The sequence below is a fragment of the Oncorhynchus mykiss genome, chromosome 16 (genome assembly GCF_057628025.1).
Source record: "Oncorhynchus mykiss isolate SJ-2025 chromosome 16, ASM5762802v1, whole genome shotgun sequence".
In the NCBI taxonomy this organism is placed as follows: Eukaryota; Metazoa; Chordata; class Actinopteri; order Salmoniformes; family Salmonidae; genus Oncorhynchus; species Oncorhynchus mykiss.
The window spans coordinates 69,758,747-69,781,660 of record NC_143037.1 but is presented as its reverse complement, the minus strand read 5'-3'; the positions used below and the strand labels follow the sequence as shown (position 1 = coordinate 69,781,660).

General features: G+C 40.1%; 2 protein-coding genes across 5 annotated transcripts in view; both read left to right on the top strand.

Moving 5' to 3' along the window:
• The first annotated feature begins 325 nt into the window (after positions 1–325).
• ptpn18 (protein tyrosine phosphatase non-receptor type 18) lies at positions 326–11,418 on the top strand. 3 transcript variants are annotated; one of them, XR_016487503.1, is made up of 17 exons: positions 327–379; positions 502–596; positions 4,524–4,632; positions 4,747–4,823; positions 4,920–5,015; positions 5,328–5,366; positions 5,511–5,579; positions 6,090–6,152; positions 6,356–6,498; positions 7,064–7,130; positions 7,307–7,384; positions 7,458–7,547; positions 8,173–8,258; positions 9,697–10,025; positions 10,380–10,469; positions 10,664–10,793; positions 10,927–11,418. XR_016487503.1 is itself a non-coding variant. In XM_090203796.1 (16 exons), the coding sequence occupies exons 2-16, from the start codon at positions 513–515 to the stop codon at positions 10,735–10,737; spliced, it is 1,494 nt and encodes a 497-aa protein (XP_090059922.1). In that variant the 5' UTR covers positions 326–379; positions 502–512; the 3' UTR covers positions 10,738–11,418. The 3 variants fall into 3 exon arrangements, 1 of the variants encoding a protein (XP_090059922.1); XM_090203796.1 differs by having other exon boundaries at positions 326–379; positions 10,664–11,418; XR_016487502.1 differs by having other exon boundaries at positions 364–596.
• Positions 11,419–21,175: 9,757 nt separating this feature from the next.
• Positions 21,176–22,914, top strand: part of LOC110492586 (plexin A3) — a 181,589-nt gene continuing 179,850 nt past the window's right edge. For both annotated transcript variants that reach the window (XM_036947590.2, XM_036947589.2), the window contains exon 1: positions 21,176–21,380. The gene's annotated coding sequence lies outside the window, so the exon portion shown is untranslated. The remainder of the gene's footprint in view (positions 21,381–22,914) is intronic.

Here is a 22,914-nt window from a genome sequence, read left to right as displayed (position 1 = left end):
AAAGTGTCAGGCTAATTAATATCCCTGAGAATATCATCAGGCTGCAAGTTTTAGGACTACTTTTTAGTCTAAATGTGATTCATGCATTGATAGCCTGCTTGATAACTTTATAATAACACATTATTTAACTGTACAACTAACGTAAAATAATAGAGCTTTTGAAAATGCGTTGAATGTCTTTTGAAGATGCTTTGAATATTCTTGTTGGCAAAGAATAAATATGCTATACATTTTTCCATCTGTTGTAATAGTAGTGTATTGGAGTTCATGTGAAAGTTCCTCCCCTGTTTTGACGCCAATAAATAAGCCAGTAGCTTTCAATGCGGAAATGTACATGACTTGCCTCACAGTGACAATGACATAAGGAACGTTCCAAGAGGTAGGCTAATCATCGCACTAGAGATTGGTGCGGCAAGGCGCTCTGCGTTTGTTTAGAATTGTTGTATTGATATAGTGGCCGCCCGCTGCCTGCCATTTAAAAAGTTAAATTGACATCCCTAGCCGCAGCACGGATGGAGCATCTATCGAGGTTCGTAGGTCAGATGTCCTTGACAGATGACAGCAGAGCAGAGGGCATCATCTCATCGGAGTATAGTGTAAGTGAGAATCACCATACCTGTATATCAAATCAAATCAACTGTTATTGGTCACATGCACATGGTATATTCTCGGGTTATAATTAATTCCCATAGAAAGACAATAAGACCAGGTGATATTTTCAGATGAAAAAAAAAAGTATGATTTAAGGCATGTGCAAAGCACTTCGTGGGACTTTCACATTGCAATTGCATTAATCTATTGATTGCAAATAACTGGTTGAATAATGGCTAAAGATTGTGTGTACGCTGTGCATGATGTACAACATCACAGGCTGCACATCATACACTGGTCCAGTTGTAGATAAGGGTAGTAAACCTGAGAGGTATGATGATTAAACAAAGGAAAAGTAGGCTACTGAATTGTTTGTTTGAATGTTATATCTGCAAATCATGTTGGCTACTTGTTTTCTGTATAGTATAATACAATGCATGTTGTAACTTGCTTTCTGTATAGTATAATACAATGCACGTTGTAACTTGTTTTCTGTATAGTATAATACAATGCATGTTGGCTACTTGTTTTCTGTATAGTATAATACAATGCATGTTGTAACTTGAATGCAGTTGACAAAAACCTTCTGTCAAACCAGTGGCATCTCTCTTTAAGGCACATACAGAAGTGAACCTTGGTTATTTAGTTATGTTTTGACATTACACTGAACTGAATAGCAAAATTTGCAGAAGTATATTTTGTTAAACTACTGTAGGCTATTGTTCTTCTTACATGTAAACCTCTGTAAGTGTTAAGATACAGTAGGTAGGCTAGTCCTTTTTTTCCCTAATTTAGCTTCCAAAGTTCAAAACTAAGTTATTTATTAACACTGAGGCCACTATGGGAAACATTTCCTTGTTGCAGCTAGTAGACTGTTGCGTAAGATTCTTTATTGACAATGTTCCATTGTTAGGGGTGCCACTGTTTTTACATGCCAGCCTCAGATTGGTTTCAATAAACATGATTCTGTTGACTGTTTGTACCTTGAATTAATGACAGTAATGATCGAAATAGTAATACACATGTGAACTATTTTCTAACCAGCCTCATTCAAATCAAATCAAATTGTATTTGTCAGATGCGTCGAATACAACAACCTTACAGTGAAATGCTTACTTACAAGCCCTTAACCAACAATGCAGTTTCAAGTATAAAATAAATAAATAAAAGTAACTAATAATTAAAGAGCAGCAGGAAAATAACAATAGCGAGGCTGTGTACAGGGGGTACCAGTACCGGAGTCAATGTGTGGTGCACCGGTTAGTTGAGGTAATATGTACATGTAGGTAGAGTTATTAAAGTGACTTGGCATTGACAATAACAGAGAGTAGCAGCAGCGTAAAAGAAGGGGGGGGGGGGCAATGCAAATAGTCTGGGTAGCCATTTGATTAGATGTTCATGAGTCTTATGGCTTTGGGGTAGAAGCTGTTTAGAAGCCTCTTGGACCTAGACTTGGCGCTTCAGTACAGCTTGCCGTGCTGTAGAGGAGAGAACAGTCTATGACTAGGGTGACAGAGTCTTTGACAATTTTTAGGACCTTTCCCTGGTGTAGATGTCCTGGATGGCAGGAAGCTTGGCCCCAGTGATGTACTGGGCCGTATGCACTACCCTCTGTAGTGCCTTGCGGTCAGAGGCCGAGTAGTTGCCATACCAGGCAGTGATGCAACTCGTCAGGATGCTCTCGATGGTGCAGCTGTAGAACCTTTTGAGATCTGAGGACCCATGCCATATTTTTGTTGTGCCCTCTTCACGACTGTCTTGGTGTGCTTGGACCATGTTAGGTTGTTAGAGACTAAGAGACTAAGGATGTGCCAAGTGAGAAATGGTGGTAATGTAATTATGTCTATATTATGGCATGAAGAAAGCTGTGATATTGTATCAGTATTACTTCAGTCCCTATCTTCACCCCAATCTGGTCTTGAACTAGGGACCCTATGAACACAGCAACTGCCTCCCACTCCAACTGCCTCCCACAGCATCGTTACCTGTCGCTCGACAAAAGCCGCAGTGCAAGGGAATCAACTAGTTCAAGGTCTCAGCGCTAGTGACGTCAGCGATTGAACTGCCACTAGCGCACACAACAAACTAGCCAGCCATTTCACACCGGTTACGTTATTACATGCAGGGCCTTCAGAAAGTATTCACACTCCTTGATTTTTTTTTACACATTGTGTTGTGTTAAAGGCTGAATTTAAAATGGATTACATTTCTAAATGTTTACAAATTAATTTAAACTGAAAAGCTGAAATCTCGTTAGTCAATAAGTATTGAACCCCTTTGTTATGGCAAGCCTAAATCAGTTCAGGAGTAAAAATGTGCTTAACAAGTCACATAATAAGTTGCATGGACTCACTCTGTGTGCAATATTAGTGTTTAACATGATTTTTGAATTACTACCTCATCTCTGTAAGCCATGCATACAATTATCTGTATTCTGTAAGGTCCCTCAGTCAAGCAGTGACTTTCAAACACAGATTCAACCACAAAGACCAGGGAGGTTTTCCAATGCCTTGCAAAGGGCACTTATTGGTAATAACAATACAAATAATAATAATATCCCTTTGAGCATGGTAAAGTTATGAATTACACTTTGGATGGTGTATCAATACACCCAGTCACTACAAAGATACAGGTGTCTTTCCTAACTCAGTTGCCGGAGAGGAAGGAAACTGCTCAGGGATTTCACCCCAATGGTGACTTTAAAACAGTCACAAAGTTTAATGACTGTGATAGGAGAAAACTAAGAATGGATCAACAATATTGTAGTTACTCCACAGTACTAACCTAATTTCCAAAGTGAATATAAGGAAGCTTGTAGAGAATAAAAATATTCCAAAAGGTGCATCCTGTTTGCAACAAGGCACTAAAGCACGGCTCTCCAACCGTGTTCCTAGAGAGCTACTGTCATGTAGGTTTTAACTTTAACCCTAATTTAGCCCACCTGATTCTAATATTTAACTTCAACTGGGTTTGGAGTGAAAACCTATGGGGGGGTAGCTCTCCAGGAACAGGGTTGCAAAACACTAAAACACTAAAGTAATATTGCAAAACATTTGGCAAAACAATTACATTTTTGTTCTGAATACAAAGTGTTATGTTTGGGGCAAATCAAATACAACACATTACTGAGTATCACTTTCCATATTTTCAAGCATCATGTTATGGGTATGCTTGTAATTGTTAAGGACTGGGAAGTTTTTCAGGACAAAAAATAAACGTATTGGAGCTAAGAGCAGGCAAAATTCTAGAGGAAAACGTGATTCAGTCTGCTTTCCACCAGACACTGGGAGATGAATTCACCTTTCAGCAGGACAATAACCTAAAGGACAAGTCCAAATATTCACTGGATTTGCTTACCAAGGGGATATTGAATGTTCCTGAGTGGCCGAGTTACAGTTGTAACTAAAATCGTCTTGAAAATCTATGACAAGACTTGAAAATGGCTGTCTAGCAATGATCAACAACCAAGTTGACAGTGCTTGAAAAAAATGTACAAGAATAATTTGCAAATATTGTAAGATCCTGGTGTATAAAGCTCTTAGAGGCCCAGAAAGACTCACAGCTAGAATCGCTGCCAAAAGTGATTCTATCATGTATTGACTCAGGGGGTTGAATACTTACAGTATCTAATCAAGATATATTTGTCATTTATTTATGATTCATATTTAACAAACTTTAGAATTTTTCTTCCACTTTGACATTACAGAGTATTTTGTGTAGATCTTTTTTTTTTTTTTTGTGACAAAAGGGCTGAGGGAATATGGCTAGTACAGTATGTGGTTACTAATGTGTAAAGATTGGTTTCGTTGGACCTGAGACTTCCTACATTCAAGGTTTCTGCTCTCAATCTACCTCTCTTTTAATTACAGTTTCACAATCATGAAAGTTGCTCCCAACCTCATCTCAGCTTCCATGTCTCTTTGTGTTTGTAGAATATCCGTGATCGATCTTCCATCATCAAGAAAGATCTTGGCCTCACGACGAAAGCCGGGGCACTGAAGGACAATGTAAAGAAGAATCGTTACAAAGACATTTTACCATGTAAGCACAATGATGGAGACTTAAAAAACGTTAGTGGTTTTTACTCTAATTGAAAATTATATTCTTGCTTAATATTAAGCTTATCTGAACAAAAACTCATATATTTTTATATAGATGACCAGACCCGTGTTCCCCTAACTCTACTGACGAATGACAATGACTCTGACTATATCAACGCCAGCTTCATTAAAGTACGGTATTGCCCTCTCTCATTCAGTAAGTCCTATTGCATTTCATTCAGCTCGGTCTGATGCTGATTATTCTGCTATATCTCGTCTGTCCTCTAGGGTGCAACAGAGACCAGAAAATACATAGCGACCCAAGGACCTCTGAGGCACACTTTGGTTGACTTCTGGCAAATGATTTGGCAGTATGATGTAAAGGTAAGGAAGATTGTATTCAGCTTTCCTATAAATGTAGTAGAGCAGCTCTGTTGCACAGATGAAGAATGGGAAAATTGTCTCAATCTAATTTTATCTTTATTTAACTAGGCAAGTCAGTTAAGAACATATTCTTATTTTCAATGACGGCCTAGGAACAGTGGGTTAACTGCCTGTTCAGGGGCAGAACAACAGATTTGTACCTTGTCAGCTCAGGGATTTGAACTTGCAACCTTCCGGTTACTAGTCCAACGCGCTAACAACTAGGCTACCCTGCCACCCCTAATGTTACCTCTATTCCTATCCCTGTTTTAGGTTATAATCATGGCTTGCAGAGAAATTGAAATGGGAAAGGTAAATGCCCTTTTAGTCACATTTGAATAAAAAAAGGTACAGTGGAAGTGTGAACATATTATTGTACTGTATAATTCAACTTTGGTGCTGGTCTCCACTTGACTCATAATGTTGTTGTTTTTTTCACTCTTTTTTTTTTTTTAGAAAAAGTGTGAGCGCTATTGGACAACTGTCAAGGAAACAACCCCCTTTGGTCCCTTTATTGTCTCAAATGTACGTCTTTGTCGATATATCTTCATTATATTGTATACTGTGAAGATACACAGGCCACAGAGAAGTTGTAGCTGCACTGACACAACTTTCAGTTGATCCAGATTTATCTTCTTAGTTGTATTACTATTCAGGAGTCGTCCCAGACAGATGGGTTGCCTCCCACAATGTTACCAATATTCCAGCATGCACAGAGTGCTGTCCCACTAGGCACAGATGTTAATTTAACGTATATTCCACATTGGTTAAGTGACATATTGAAATGATTCAACCAGTGTTTGCCCAGTGGGGTTGTTTTATAGTCTGGGTTTTCAGAGAATATTCAAGAAGACTTCCCTTTTTACCCAACATCCTCCACAGATGATGTGTCAGTTCCTGTGTACTAAGTTTACTCAGTTTGGTTATTTTATGGCATATTGACTCACATGTTGTTGTCTGCATAAAATCACAGGCACCTGTTTCAGGAAACACTAGTAGAAGATTTTTAATTGAAATGTTATCACGTTTTTACAGCTTGAAGAATCCAACCCAAATGAGGAAGTAGTCTTGAGGACTCTGACTGTGAGATTTCATAATGTAAGTGTCCAACTGTGAAAAGGGTATTATTTTGTGCTGTTTTTCATCAGCAGCACTAGTCAAAGAATTCTTCAATATCGTAGAAAAACAAGTCAGTGTTATTATCCACATTGGATCATCTCATATTATTTGTTGGTATCCAGGAAGTTGAATGAGCGGGAGCCCGTGAAGTCATATGCAAACCATGTTTTCTGTTTGTCTAGGAAACACGGACTATCTCTCAATTCCAATACACAGCTTGGCCTGATCATGACATTCCATACACATCTGGTGGTATTTTAGAAATGATGGATATGGCTCGCAAAGCCCAGGGAAACAACACTAGCCCTGTTCTCATCCACTGCAGGTCTGTTTGTCCCCTATACATGACATACAGCACAGCCCCTATGATTACTGTCTGCCCAGTGGACTTGTTGTGCTCTGAGAGGAAATTGTCGCACACAGAGACAGACTTTGATCTATATGCCCATTAAAATTCATCAATGCATATCATTCAATGTTGTTCATCACAAGGCCACATGTACTCCTTGAGCTCCATGTGTTTTAATAATGCCATTTAGCTGGGCTCCTGAGGGGCTCAGCGGTAAAGGGAACTGCATCTCAGTGCCAGAGGCATCACTACAGACCCTGGTTCAATCCTGGGGTGTATCACTACTGGACGTTATGGCGAGTCCCATAGGGCGGCGCACAATTGGCCCAGCATCGTCTGGGTTTGGCCTGGGTAGGCCGTCATTGTATATAAGAATTTGTTCTTAACTGACTTGCCTAGTTAAATCAAGATATGTTAAATATTCAGGACCTCGTGTCATATCCAGACTTGTGACCTTCTTCTCTGGTAATGTTTGAGTACTGCTGTCCAACTGAGACTGAATGGAGCAGACCATGTATTTGGTTGTGTTTTGTATTTCCAGTGCTGGTTGTGGAAGAACAGGGGTGATTTGTGCCCTGGATTATGTTCATGATCTTCTTGTCACAAAGGTAGTACTGCATTACATTGATGGCATCATTTAGGGAATTAATTTAGGGAATTGGTTTTACAAGACCTGTGTAGACTGCAACTAAAAACAATAATACTTGTAAAAAAATATTTTTAAAAAATATATATTGGTGGGTATGAGTGTTTTGACTAATGCATTCTCATATTTCTCCACCAGCAAATCAAAGGAGATTTCAGTATCATGAAGATTGTAGTGGAACTAAGGAGACAAAGGCCATCAGCTGTTCAGACAAAGGTATTTTATTATCAGACAGAATTACATACGAGAAATTGTGCTTCAATCATCTTTTTTCCATCCTTCCAACCAGGAGCAGTATCAGTTTGTGTTTTCTGCCGTGGCTTATATGTTTGAGAAGGCTTTACGGTCACCTGAGAACAACTACCAGAATCTCACCAAGGTAAGACAGAAACAATTATCAGGTTTTTGTAATTGCTATCTCCAACCGACAGATGTCAGCCTTTCTAAAGGCAAAATACAACACAGTATTCAACACATGCCGTACTAGCATTCAGGTTCAAGCAAGCTTTACTAGAACAATAAGACATGAGAGGGTATGTAGTATTATTGGGGATTATTGACACGTCTGTGTTGCGGTCAGATGCTGCGTTTACACAGGCAGCCCAATTCAGATCTTTTGCTCGGTCAGATCAGATCTTTTGCCAATAATTGGGCAAAAGATCAGAATTGGGCGGCCTGCACAGCCAGAGGTACAAGGCAAAGCTGACACAATATGTCAGTTTGTCTGTTATTAAAAATAGAAACTAACAAAAGCCCCGTCTTTTCCTTGTGTCATCCATTCAATCTGATCACGTTACACTTCCGTCTGACATTTCAATGTGATGAGTGGAGTAAAAAGAACATACAAAAAAATGTTACGCAGGAAACCAGCCATCACGCTTCCTCTCTATGCAAATATTGGCACATTGAAGATGATTGTTCACACATTTTCATACAGAGCCTGAACTTTAGAGACACAGTCCTATACCTCTCTGGTCCTTAACGGCTTATTTTGTTGTTTATAGAGCAACCAACCTCTCTATGATGACGTTGAGTCTGTGAAGACCTCTCCACCGATAACATCAGCCATCACTCAGCCACTTGAAAAAAGGTAGGAGCGAGTATTCTTTCTTTGTTCAGTCTGATGTGTGATGTGCATCAACATACACACAATAACAACAGTTTCTGACTTCAATAAGCAGCCTGAGATATTGGTATACCACAGTAAGGTTGTGGAGATGTTGACTTTCAGTTTGCGAGAGCGAGAAAGAGAGAGAGAGGGAGAGAATGAGAGCGAGGGAGAGAATGAGAGAGAAAGAGAGAGAGGCAGATAGAGAGAGAGAGAGAGAGAGAGAGAGAAAGAGAGAGAGAGAGAGAGAGAGAGAGAAAGAGAGAGAGAGAGATTTAGGGAGCTTCCTGTTTTGTACAAGTGATTCCATTGTCATCTATTTCAGTTGGCTGTACAACAGGGTTTTGTGTTTGTTGGGTGTGTAGTTTTAGTGTACATAAGCTTATCGATACCAAATCATTTATTCATATTTTGATTGATTGATTAAGTCAACTATTACAGAATATATATAGATATGTACCTGCCTTGACAATCAAGCAAACACTATTAAAGTTGCAGTATGTAACTGTTGTGGTCAAATATACACTACCGTTCAAAAGTTTGGGGTCACTTAGAAATGTCCTTGTTTTGAAAGAAAAGCAAATTTTCTTGTCTATTAAAATAACATCAAATTTATCAGAAAAACAGTGTAGACATTGTTAATGTTGTAAATTACTATTGTAGCTGGAAACAGCAGATTTTTTATGGAATATCTTCATAGGCGTACAGAGGCCCATTATCAGCAACCATATATTTCAAGCGGTTTAGTACAATGATTCAAAGACACTATACTTGCTTGTTTTATCACAGAAACTGAAATTAGGCTAGTTTTAGCAACCAGGAAATGGCTGAGCGATATCTGTGTAGTGCACCTTTAATATTGCTAAATGTACTGTATATTCAAATACTGTGTTGTCGTACACGTTGAAGATCTTGAAGTGAAAGGGACTTTAAGCCAGTTATTGTTAGTTACATTTTACAGAACTTTAGGGAAACATGATTCATGAATCAGAAGGATGTCATCATTCCTGTACTACTAAACATTCATCGTGCTGCAGAGGAAGTGACACACAGGGCTGTTAAACATCACTTTCACATCCTCTTTCCTCCCTCCCATATGTTCAACTGTTACCAAGAACCCGCCAGCTCGTATCACAGGCTTAAACACAAATGATCTATATCTCTGTAAACATGGTCAAAGAGTCCGTAGGAAATCAGGATTGTAACATTGACATTTTTAATCAATCTTAATTTCTATACCGATATACTAATGGTAAAAATCCACTGTGGAAGCCCCAGAAAGAAAACGGACTAGATAATGAAAATTCAGTCATATGTATAATAGTTATGGCCATCTAGTGTGTAGAGCAGAAACAATAAGGCCACATTTGTACATTTCTTCTCACTGTTGATGGAATTGTGGATGTCTACTCCTCTTTAGAAATTCTAGTGTGCAGCCCAGAGCGCCTCAACTGTGCCAGCAGACGATGGATGACACCTATGCTGTGGTCAACAAGTCCAAACAGCTTCCGTCACCAGCCTCTTCCTCAGCTCCTCCGGCCGCTCTCCATCACTATGACAACACAGAGCTGGGCACCCTGAAATGCCCCGCCACTGCTCTCTACAGCACGGTCAAGCCCAAGAGCAGGTGTCCTCCAGTCAATCCACCTCCAGCGGCCTCACCCATATATGACACAGCTAGACCGGCCAATCACAGGCTAGCTGATGCCACATTAGGGAAGGAACAGAGTGGCTATGAACAGGTCACAGGTGAGAGCATTTTAGGGAGACCAATCTGAGGCCAGCTCTGATTTTGTTTTAGTCATTATGCCTTGCAAAGAATATCCAGTCTTTTAGAAGAGCATTGTAATCTAGATCTAGTAACCTCAGTCCAATATTGTGAAACTGGGGAAATTGTGTAATGTTTATTTACGACGGCATACACTGTCCTTTTAAGTATTAAATCAATGTGAAAAGTAATTTGAGTCCTACATTGACCACAAAGGAGCAATATTTGTTTTCCATCTTCATTCAGTTTCTTGCCAGTAACAATTCCTTGACAGCCATATTGAGCTGTTTATGTGGAAAATGTTTTACTGATTCTTACTGTTTGCTTTTCTCTAGCTGAGCATCATTCCTCGATGGGAGATGACTATGAATATGTCTCAAATCCCATCAAAGACCTGACCAACAGCTGCACTCCTGGTAGCATGGGTGAATATCTGCTTGTGTTTGTGATACTGTTATCCAATGCCTTTTACTGCTACTATCCCGTGCCATTATAGCTACCCAATGTAATATCCATTTCCTCAGAATCTCATGATAATTGTGACTGGATGTCAAAACAAGGATATGTACTTGCAGGCGCCTTCAACTAATCCCAAACGCATTTCTCAACTGTCCCTCAGGGTTCAACTGTCGCATTAGGAAACCCAAAGGGCCCCGGGATACCCCGGCAGAGTGGAGTCACGTGGAGAGATGATACAGCAACCACATACCAGGCCTGGGAATGGGCTCTTTCTTTTCTAACCCTTTTGAGTTGGTATATTTTTCAGATCTGTTGTACCACTTTCTTTATTTATTGTGATTGATATTACTGATGGAAAAATATATATATATTATGAAACATCGTCCCATTCTGAGACAGGTATTGTTTTTGGATACTACACAGGTTTTTGGATCTTCAGCTGTCCCCATTGGAGAAGCCTTTTAAAGACCCAGTTTTGGTTCCAGGTAGAACCCTTTCCACAGAGGAACCCTGAAGGATTCCACCTGTAACCAGACATGATTCTTCAAAGGGTTCTCCTATGTGGACAGTCGAAGAACCCTTTTGGAAGTTTCTTTTTCTACGAGTGTATTTACCAAATTCAAGTTATGGTGTGACGGCACTAACCAACAGGGGGCACTATAGTAACATGGGATAATGAGCTGTTCAATATTAACGAAACAGGTATTGTAAAATGTTTTTTTCACAGGTATTTTTTTTAAATCTCTACTCATTTCTGGTGACAAGGACTGGTGATAAAGACAACCATTTCTTCAAGGTTCTTTGAAATACATCTTTGTATTAGGCCTGCTTACTTACCACAGTCAATGCAGCATACATGTAGATACAACAAATGTTCTGGTGATCACATTAAAAACAATGTGCTTTACTTGAAAACACTTTGCTGAACATTCTGTGCTGGAAATAGCAGCTTTGAAGATTGACCTCTGACTTCTGTGGCTATGCTGATATTGTGTTTCAGTCATGGAAATCTTCTTACACTCTGAAATGAACATCTGTGTATCTGCCAGATACCAAGCTGATACTTTGTCAAAAGCAACAACAAAAAAACTGAGAGAAGTCTCTCTGGAGATTAAGTCAGCAATGCACTTAAATAGCTAACATTATAGCTATGTTTTTGTTTACCTTTATTTAACTAGGCAAGTCAGTTAAGAACAAATTCTTAATTACAATGACAACCTACACCAGCCAAACCCGGATGATGCTGGACCAATTGTGCGCCACCCTATGGGACTCCCAATCACGGCCGGTTGTGATACAGCCTGGATTCAAACCAGGGTGTCGGTAGTGACACCTCTAGCACTAAGATGCAGTGCCTTAGACCTCTGCGCCACTCAGGAGTTTAGATGTGTGGTCCTATGTCATGTTCCTATAGAAAGTTGCCCATAATAACTTTTTTTTTTAAACCCAGCCGTGGAGACCCAACGCTAGGACGAGCGTGTGTGATAGACAATTGAGGGGGTGTTGCTAATGGCCACTCTGTGTTCTAGTTGGCAGTGCATGTGGGATGTCAAGGGTTTAAACTCGGCTGGATGGCTAATCCCATTCAACAGATGCTAATGTGAAAAGACAATCTAATGACCTGCACCATGGCTTCTCAACCCAAGCCTCCAGCTATCTCATAGCAACCCTTCACCCAGATTTAGCCACCACACACACACACACACAAACACATGTTCACATATGCATTTTCACACACACACACACACACACACACACACACACACACACACACACACACACACACACACACACACACACACATTAAAATGCACTAAAGCAAATCAATATTTTGACATTTTTTCATTATTATTTGCTGCTGTGTCTGATGTATTGACTGGTGATATTAAATCTCCCTTTAGGGGATCAATAGAAACCTTACCTTATCTTATTATAAACTCATGAAAATGAATCAGAACAAAATGAGCCTCTACAAATTATAGTAACTGTCATACTGAGTGGGACGTATTTAATACATCAGACTAAGAAAAGTAGATACAGATGTAGGATCTTAATTTGATCACTCTTTTGTTGCTGAGTATTTTCCTGCACCGAAATGCAGATGAGCTTTGTGATTTACATAGATTAACTGAAAACCCACACTAACACATGGTTGCATTAACAGTATTTAACTTTTTATGTAGCCTATACTTTTGGCCAGCTAAAAGCCTTACCACCGATCAAGCAACATTATGGACTAAAGTCCATTTGCTGCAAGATTGTTTTGCTGTGACAATATAGGTCATATTAAGATCCTACATATGTATCTGGATAGCATTACATTAAAATGTCACAAGTTTTTTTGTATTTTTTAACTATTTAGAATGGATTTTTCTGAAGTTTGTTCATGTTTCCGGAGAGTACAACACAGAGAACGTGTAAATACCGCCCTCTTAGGACACAATTGTTTCTCGTTATAACCAAGTTAACTTAAACTGTTAACAATAGTCTGTGGCCATTGTGTAAACTCCAGACATATTAGGGTAGGCACTTGGAAATTGATCCTGATCTGTTTAGTCTTTTTACGAGCAAAAAAGTATTGATTGGTCGATACCTTGCATCTGATTTCATTTCCCATCTGTTTTCTTACTGAAATTACCATTCATTACATTCAGACAAATACATTTTACAGTAAGACCTTTAGTATCTTTCAGATCAAATATCAAGGAAATAAATCCATATATGAATAAAGAAAAATAACATTCTGTGTGAAATGAGTGTAAGGGAATTGGAGAGGGAGGGTGAGATTCCAACATGAGCCCAGGCCTTTGTGACTAGGTGTGTTGGTATTGAGTGAATAGGCCAAGTTTTGGATGTATCTTGCTCTCTGAGCTGCAGAGGGTTAGAGCCAGAAGAAGTGAAGTAGGGGGATGCAGGGGTGAAAGGGAGTTAGTTTGGACCGGTGTCAAAAGGTCTGTAAGACAGGAGGGAGAGAGGGGAAGAGGCTGCTTTCAATTAAAGACCTGGCAGGACTGGACGCTCAGTAGTTTGACTCTGGTGAAAAGAGGCGACAGTTCAATAGCTGTAATGTAATCCACATAATTACATGTATTATTTATTTTACATTATGACACTTCCAAACCAACAGAAAGTCCACTGGATTACGCCATAGCGATGGAATGTGTCGTGAGTGACAGTGCACCTTTAAGGATTGCCAGGATCTGGGCATTCTGTAGCGTTCTCAGAATAACTCTGAGATAAAACATTGTCCAAGGAATGAAACATGTTTATAAAGAGTAAACACAGAAGATAAATATTTGGTCATTGGCAACAGTATGCTTCTTTATTTTGTTCATCTAACATGTGCGGTGCAGTATCACTCAGCTCCACAGTGTTTTCATTTGAAGACGACTAAACAAACACCTCTTTTTGAACAAGTATGCTAGGCCTCCCTTCCTGTTGTCTCCGTGTTCACTGACTCACTCCTCTCTGTCTCAATGTTTTCCTGTCTCAGGGCCTTTGTCAGTTCCCCCTAGCCTTCAAACTGTAATCTAAAATGTGTCACCATCCCTGGATGTGTTTTTTCATTAATCAATTGATATGGGATTAAGCAAAATGACAGCGTAGAGCCGAGGAGTAACTGACTCCTCTCCTCTTCAGTTTGATAATGCCTGTGAGTTGGCCTCTCTGGGGCAAAGAGCTGGTGTGTAGGAGGTTTGGGAATGTACTTTGATTACAGCAAAGGATGCTGGTAGAGCAGGCAGGACCTGTGGTTACAGTGGATTATACTCCCGCTGAAATGTATACATACTGTGCTCTGCCCTGCCTCACTCCCCCATCTCTCTCTTTCTCACTCTCTCTCTCTCTCTGATATCTCTCTCTCTCTCTGTCCATCATTCTCTCTCTTCAACCACAAAGTACAGCTCTTTCTGTAGCTGAAGCAGAGGGGTGGCACAGAGAGCTGGAACAGGGTGAGTGTGCTGCGTGGCAGTGGCTTTGTGGATGCAGCTCCAAGACTTGGGCTGTTGGCTCGAAGAGTGGAAAGGAGACCACAGGCACGAATTGGATTTCAAGTGGAAAGACCTGTGTATCAGTGAACGACAGCTGCTTACCAAATTGCCACTCACTTAACCATCCCTGATACCAGCCATTACCTGCTGTCCAATACCTATGACATGACGCCCTGAGCATAGACAACCTTTATTGAACAATCACCATACATAGATAGGTATGAGTGGATTGCAGAATTCCGGGAACTTTCAATAAATCCCCTGGTTTCCCAGCAATCCTGGTTGGAGATTTCTGGATTTCCTGCTTATTCCCTTCTTATTCCGGGGATCCTCCAACCGGGATTTCAGAAAAACCAAGGCAACTCTATGTATGACCCTATGTACTTCCACTATGATCTCTATAGCAAAAATAGATCTGTGTTTTCTGCATCACCAATACTCCATTTGTTGGGCCGTTGTTTATCGTTGGCTCTAGGCTATTAGCATTCCCAATATCACTGTATAAGATACTGCTGTATTTACTGTAGATCACAGGTGATTGATGGCACCTTAACTGGGGAGGACGGCTCATAGTAATGGCTGGAACAGAATACATGGAATGCTATCGGAACACATCAAAGACGTGGTTTCCATGTTTGACACCATTCTATTCACACCATTCCGGACATTATTATGAACCGTCCTCCCCTCAGCAGCCTCCTGTGCTGAAGATTATTTTGGCATCTCAGGTTGTGAGTTTGACTCAATATATTGCCACAAGAAATGTCTTGTCAATCGAGTAGAAAAACGCATGGATAACTTTACAGAGTTTAGTGCGAACTGAAAAGTAATACCCCCCCCCCCCCCCCCCCCCCCCGAATATCCAACAAACTGGAATAGTGACTGTTGTTACTGTTGTTGCTTAGAAACTGTTTCAGCTCTACTTCAAAGTTTTCTTGATTTGTTTTTGTTGCAATAAGATTTCAACTTTAGTGAACTGCAGTGATATGGTGCGTTATGAGACACAGTGCATTACGCTTCATTTATTTATTACTGTGCATCGTCACACTTGATAAGTGTTCTCTCGTGTTACATTTTACGTTTGAGTTTGAGATCAGTTGTTTTCCATTACAAACTCAGGCAAACAAACACATTCGAAAGAAAACGAGCACATAAACCACTGCAGGAAAGGCCCCAAAAATATGCCAGTACAATGATACAGGACTACTGGCTTGGTTTTAACGAGACCTTTCATGAGATGCAGGCTCAACCAGTCAAATTGTTCCCTCTCCACCTCGCTGTGGTTTGGGGAGGAGGAGGAGGGTGCTCTCTGTGGTCTGGACCCTCTAAACTACACACATGATTTCACTAACAGCTGTAGTGGCTTATTGAGGCCAGATGTGAGGCTCATGTGGCTGAAGCTGCAGCGCTGGGGAAAGAGCAGCCTGGGGACAGGCCTAAGCACTCAGAAGTCAATAGAGAGGGGCATTGTCATGCATGCTGCAACCCTTTTTATGGTGACTTGAGCAAATTAACAGGGAGTAGGCATCAATTTACACGTAGATTCCTCCGTAATTGTAAAATGTTTTGTTTGCCAAGTCTCTCTCTCTCTCTCTCTCTCTCTCTCTCTCGGTGTGTGTGTGTGTGTGTGTGTGTGTGTGTGTGTGTGTGTGCGTGCGTGCGTGTGTGTCTGTGTCTGTGTGTGTGTGTGCACGTGTGTGTGCGTGTGTGTGTGTGTGTGTGTGCGTGCTTGTCATGAACATTTCCAACTTGACTTGTTTTACAAAGAAAAACAACAGGGGAATGATCATTTCTGTTTGATCCCTGGAAATGCCCATGAACCATTTTGGATGTAAAAATATGATGTGAGAGTTGAACTCGACAGAGCAGTTTGGAACCCTCTTTCTGATTTGTCTATGAACTAATTTACTGCCTGGTGACGTCAGGCAGGCCACAACTCCAGGCAAAAAATTTCAGGCAGTCTTTTCAAACAGCTCTTACACTAACACCTCTGACACTCATTTTCACAATTTCACAGTATTATTCCAACATCATAGAGTGAAAATATAAAACTCAGAGTCTTTAAGACACGTCTACAATACAGCAACGTCTCAAGTCGTTTTCAGAAGCAGGCGATGGCTGGGTGTGTAGGTTGGCTTCTGTACCAGCATGATGCTTTAAAATTATATTCTAGTACAGCTGAAGGTTTTGGCAAAGACAGAGAAGATGTCTGTTTCACTCAGTGACCATTTTTGTTATTGATTAAATAATCCAAACACATTCTGTCAGCACAAGAAGAATGTTTGTTGTCTTACCCTGGAGACATTTGACTATCTGCTATGACTGAGTGTGCAAAGCCGTCATCCAGGAAAATGGTGGCTACTTGGAAGAATCTAAACATTTAATATATATTTTTATTTGTTTGGTTACTACATGATTCCATATGTGTTATTTCATAGTTTTGAATTCTTCACTATTATTCTAACTATTATTCTACAATTTAGAAAATAGTTTTAAAAAATAAAGAAACCCCTTGAATGAGTAGGTGTGTCCAAACTTTTGACTGGTACTGTATATATGAACTAATTTGTTAGATTTTTGCACTCCTATAGCCACTGGGGGGCAGTGGTGGCTTCTATGGGGTAGAGGGCAGTTTCAACCACATCACCCAAACAGAGGCAGCCTCTCAGGCTGACTGACTGACTGACTACAACACAGGCTAATGTTTAACATTGGCCATAATGTTTCCAGCCTCTGAAATGACCATCATAATATCTCATTTCAAAGGCTGAATTGAAAATATTAATGGGCGCTTAAATTATTTATTGATATTGAGGTTAATGAAGTTTAAATGCAGCAATCATAACAATATACACTATATTTACAAAAGTACGTGGACATCCCTTCAAATTAGTGGATTTGTCTATTTTATCCATACCTGTTGCTGACAGGTGTATTAAATTGAGCACACACCCATGCAATCTCCATAGACAAACATTGGTAGTAGAATGGCCTTACTGAAGAGCTAAGTGACTTTCAACGTGACACCGTCATAGGATGCTACCTTTCCAACAAGTCAGTTCGGAACATTTCTGCCCTGCTAGAGCTGCCCCAGTCAACTTTAAGTGCTGTTATTTTGAAGTAGGAGCAACAACAGCTCAGCCACAAAGTGGTAGGCCACACAAGCTCACAGAGCGGGACCACCGAGTGCTGAAGCGCATAGCAGTTGCAACACTCACTACAAAGTTCCAAACTGCCTCTGGAAGCAACGTCAGCACAACAACTGTTTGTCGGGCGCTTCATGAAATGGGTTTCCATGGCCGAGCAGCCGCAGACAAGCCTAAGATCACCATGCACAATGCCAAGTGTCGACTGGAGTGGTGTAAAGCTCACCACCATTGAACTCTGTAGCAGTTGAAACGCGTTCCCTGGAGTGATGAATCACACTTCACGATCTCGGCAGTCTGACGGACGAATCTGGCTTTAGCGGATGCCCGGAGAACGCTGTTGTCCACAGACTTCTGGTCATTCAGTGTAACACTCACGACATGTGTGTCTCTAATACACCCTGGCTCCACTCCAAGCCCATGAGTAGGCAGGACCCATAGGGGATTACTGCTTCTGAACTGCACGCTTGTGAAATTGCCCGAGTCTAATAATGTACAGTATGCAATCAAATTAATAAGGATACTTCCAGGGAGAACCTGACATCATCACAAATGACAGACTCCACCTAGAGGCTATTTCATTCTATCAAATGGTAAATTAATATTACAGAACTGGACTGAGACCATATCCGGCACTATAAAGACCTTGTACCGTAGTCCTGTATGGAAAATGCCTCCCAATATCATTCTGGTTTCCATTTTTTGTGACTGGCATGTTATCATTGTCCCATGATGATAGTACTGCCTGGCATGTTATCATTGTCCCATGATGATAATACTGCCTGGCATGTTATCATTGTCCCATGATGATAGTACTGCCTGGAATGTTATCATTGTCCCACGATGATAGTAATGCCTGTCATGTTATCATTGTCCCATGATGATAGTACTGCCTGGCATGTTATCATTGTCCCATGGTGATAGTACTGCCTGGCATGTTATCATTGTCCCATGATGATAGTACTGCCTGGCATGTTATCATTGTCCCATGGTGATAGTACTGCCTGGCATGTTATCATTGTCCCATGATGATAGTACTGCCTGGCATGTTATCATTGTTCCATGATGATAGTACTGCCTGGCATGTTATCATTGTCCCATGATGATAAGACTGCCTGGCATGTTATCATTGTCCCATGATGATAGTACTGCCTGGTATGTTATCATTGTCCCATGATGATAGTACTGCCTGGCATGTTATCATTGTCCCATGATGATAGTACTGCCTGGCATGTTATCATTGTCCCATGATGATAGTACTGATGATAGTACTGCCTGGCATGTTATCATTGTCCCATCATGATAGTACTGCTTGGCATGTTATCATTGTCCCATGGTGATAGTACTGCCTGGCATGTTATCATTGTCCCATGGTTATAGTACTGCCTGGCATGTTATCATTGTCCCATGGTGATAGTACTGCCTGGCATGTTATCATTGTCCCATGATCATAGTACTGCCTGGCATGTTATCATTGTCCCATGATGATAGTACTGCCTGGCATGTTATCATTGTCCCATGATGATAGTACTGCCTGGCATGTTATCATTGTCCCATGATGATAATACTGCCTGGCATGTTATCATTGTCCCATGATGATAGTACTGCCTGGCATGTTATCATAGTCCCATGATGATAATACTGCCCGCTTTGTAGACTGATGTAAGGATATTCATTTTTGAATTGCGTAGATCTTTGGAAACACAACAATTAGGATTGCAAAATTTCTGAAGCATGCAATAAATTCCCTGGTCATTTAATAAAAGTTACAAAAATTGTGCAACCATAATTCTAGTAGTTCCAACCCATCTTGGAAGAACACCCGACAGCAAATATGATTGGAGGGTGGCTCCAGTAAAGATGCTGGGGTCCCTGTGATGAGGGTCGTGTTTTTCAAAAGGAAACCATATGGTCGTTTCATCTACACCAGGGGGTTCATGGTCCTGTGTTTCCTCTGCTCACATCTCCTAGCCTTCGGCAGGGGGCCGTTCTCCGAAAGCACAGTGTGGTCGAGGAACTTAGGAGGAAGTTCTGTCTTCCTCAAGTGGCTTCAATTAGAGACAGTCACAATTACAGAGGGAGGGAGTACAAGTGGTCAAACCTGCCAAGCTCAAACTCCAACTGGATTACAGGGACGGGCACATGGAGGCTACCACAGCGAGCTAGGCTACTTGGTGATTCCTAACCCACCCCAACCAAGGGTTATTTTAGGAACTCTCCGGTTTCTGTGTCTGGACTGATCTAATTTCACTCCGTTCAACCCAATGACTGATTCAACCTCTTCAGACTAGAATACCATACTGCCGTAGGATGCAAATGTTTGTTTTGTATGGTTTCACTTCCAAGGCCCCATGAAGGCCCTAATATGTTGATAAATACAAACGCTTTCAACACTATTAATTTATACCACAACAAAGAGCACTATAGTTTGTGGTGATTTGTATTCTGCTTTAGCTGAATTGTCTTTACTGCACTGTGGGATTGCAAGTGTCATTCCTCCTAAACTGGCTTTTACTTGACACATGATTTGAATAAGTGTATTGCTTTGCTGCTTGCTGGTGGATGGCATGAAACCACATAACTGGTGAACGACAGACAACGTTGGTAGATTATAACTCCCAATAAGGTGCATATTGCAGCTTTAGAATAAGTTAATACTGAATGTCTTATATATTTACACTGTTCAGAGCAAACGCTAGTCTAAAGTAATTTTTATTTTTCAGTTTTCTCCATGTACTGTATTTCTGCATGTTAACAATATAGTGAGCAACTTGTTTACAGTGACACTGTTTTGATATTGTCCCCAAGCATCCTGTCTCTTGTTTGAAATGTCTGTTTTTACAATATCAAACTACATATCCTTTAATATTGGTTTTATATTGAGGAATAAACATTAGGTTTGTCAAATTGAAACCTACTTATTTCTGTCTTAACATCTATAACTTATCAGGTTATGACTTCAAGGAACTCTCTGTTCTTCATTAAAATAAATATGTCAATCATATTAGCAATTTTTTTTTTACTCCGAATAGTAGCAGATCTATAACGTTAATTCAGATCTCTTGGAACGGGAAGGTGTGCGGTTTATAAACGTTTATAACTGTTTTATTGCATGTTTTAATAACAAAGTGACGATTATGTCCACGTGAGGGAGTTTAGATTTTTTTTTTAATTCTGCAACATATTTACTTTTCACATTTTTCTCTTCCTTATTTTGTATCAAACATCTCTATCCGCCTTGAAAATCCAGCCTTCTCTCTAACATCTGGGTTTGGTAGAAAAATACTCGATTATGGGCGAGCCTTTTCCAACTACTATTAGGGTAGATTTAAGCGCATGCCAAATGTGATCATATATAATCATTATTCAAAAACACCAAATGTGAAGACAAAACGGTATTGTAATTAAATCCATGTAATAATGCATTAGTAACTTAATGTAGCAATTATATTTGATCTTATTCTACGGTTTAGTGAGTAATAATGAGTTTGAATCCCCTTGTTGAAAGTGGTACGTTCCATAAAGGGATAGCTACCCAGCCTTGCTCATCCAGGAGAAAATAAGACCGTTCCTAATGTGTAGAGAGTGCCATGCGATTCAAGCAGTGAGTGCTCTGTTGGTTTATTTCGAGGATTTTGCGCAGAATTATAACTAATTAACAAATAATTATAGGCCTATATGATAACCGCGGGAAAAAGAACTGCACGTGGTTGTGGATGTAACTGTTGCACTTTAAGTACAGGTAGGTCCACGAGCCTGTGTTTCGTTACTGATCTCATTTTACGATGCTGCTGACATAGTGGCTAGCGTTTGAATCCGAAGCATGCTTTTTAAACCATGACTGGGCTTTATAAGACTTTTAAAACATCATGCAGTTTGTATACTGAAAGTGTCGATAACACATTCATAAGCAATAGTCAGTAGGACTGCATGCTTTAGTTGTATAATGCTTTTAGAAAGGGTGCATGAGGTCTTTGGCTGGATATGTAAGCAGCATAGTGTGATGCAAGGAGCCGCCGCCGCTCCTTTCAGAACAAAGCCAAAGGGGCGTTAAAAACATTAGTTATCTGATGGAAAAACAGATCCATTTGCCTTGTGATCATTTCATTTAACATGTGAACGCCCTGGTCTTCATACATAGTTCCTTTTTTTTTTTTTTTTTGTCAAACGAAACGTTAATTATATTCCTCCATGTGCATCTATCTGATAACATCATGGATATGTTCCTAGAGTTTATTAAAACAAAACACAGACAGTAGACTAACTATCATGTAGGTTAATTGTCAACATTAACGTTTATCTTGGCAGATGAATGTTATCAAATTGACTAAAATAGTCTTCCAAGCAGGTCCTAACGTTACCAATTGGATTACTCTGGCTGCTTCACGAACAGGGTGTATTCGGCTCCGGGTTGTTTTCACATATAGGCTACCGTCTGACACATCTGTAACAGCTCCGGTGAAATATTGTCACGTGACCTCACGTTTTTATCAGAAAAATATGCATATGAATTAGAAACATATTCCATTCTGTGAATAATTATCATGTAATAGTGTACCCATTGCTTGTGATGTCCTTCTCAATAATTAATTCAACGGATTTCTTCATAATGCAATTTCAAATCACGTAGCCTATTTTATCCCAATGGAGTATTGATGGTTTCATAAGGGAGGAAACTGCAGGTGATACAATGTGTATCTTCACAACAATGAAGAGCATAGCCAAAGTTGGCAACAATGATATTTAAATAATAGGTTAAAGGGAGATTGCATTTTACACAGGGTCAACACACGGGCAGCCCTGCACATGTGTCACAAAACATTTGTCTCTTGTCTGATGTCTGGTTGTCTTTTTTGTTATCATGGCAGCATAATGCCCGTTGCCAGACTAATCACGATAGTTTGAGATCATTAGGGAAATAAACTAATGTAGGGACAACCTTTCACCCTCACTTAACCCTCCCCCATATGAATGAGGGATTTAGCCTATTCCCACAGGTTAAAGCACTAACAGCTGTATTATATATATATATCTGCAGCATTCACTAACAGCTGTATTATATATATATATATCTGCAGCATTCACTAACAGCTGTATTATATATATATATCTGCAGCATTCACTAACAGCTGTATTATATATATGTATCTGCAGCATTCACTAACAGCTGTATTATATATATGTATCTGCAGCATTCACTAACAGCTGTATTATATATATGTATCTGCAGCATTCATGAATGGGAAAATTGGTTGTGGAAAAAAGAACCCCTAATA

Coding starts and splice junctions, on each gene's coding strand:
- ptpn18 (XM_090203796.1), top strand. CDS start 513: ATGGAGCATCTATCGAGGTTCGTAGGTCAGATGTCCTTGACAGATGAC. Junction 7,548..8,172: donor ACTACCAGAATCTCACCAAG/GTAAGACAGAAA, acceptor TGTTGTTTATAG/AGCAACCAACCTCTCTATGA. Junction 8,259..9,696: donor ACTCAGCCACTTGAAAAAAG/GTAGGAGCGAGT, acceptor ACTCCTCTTTAG/AAATTCTAGTGTGCAGCCCA.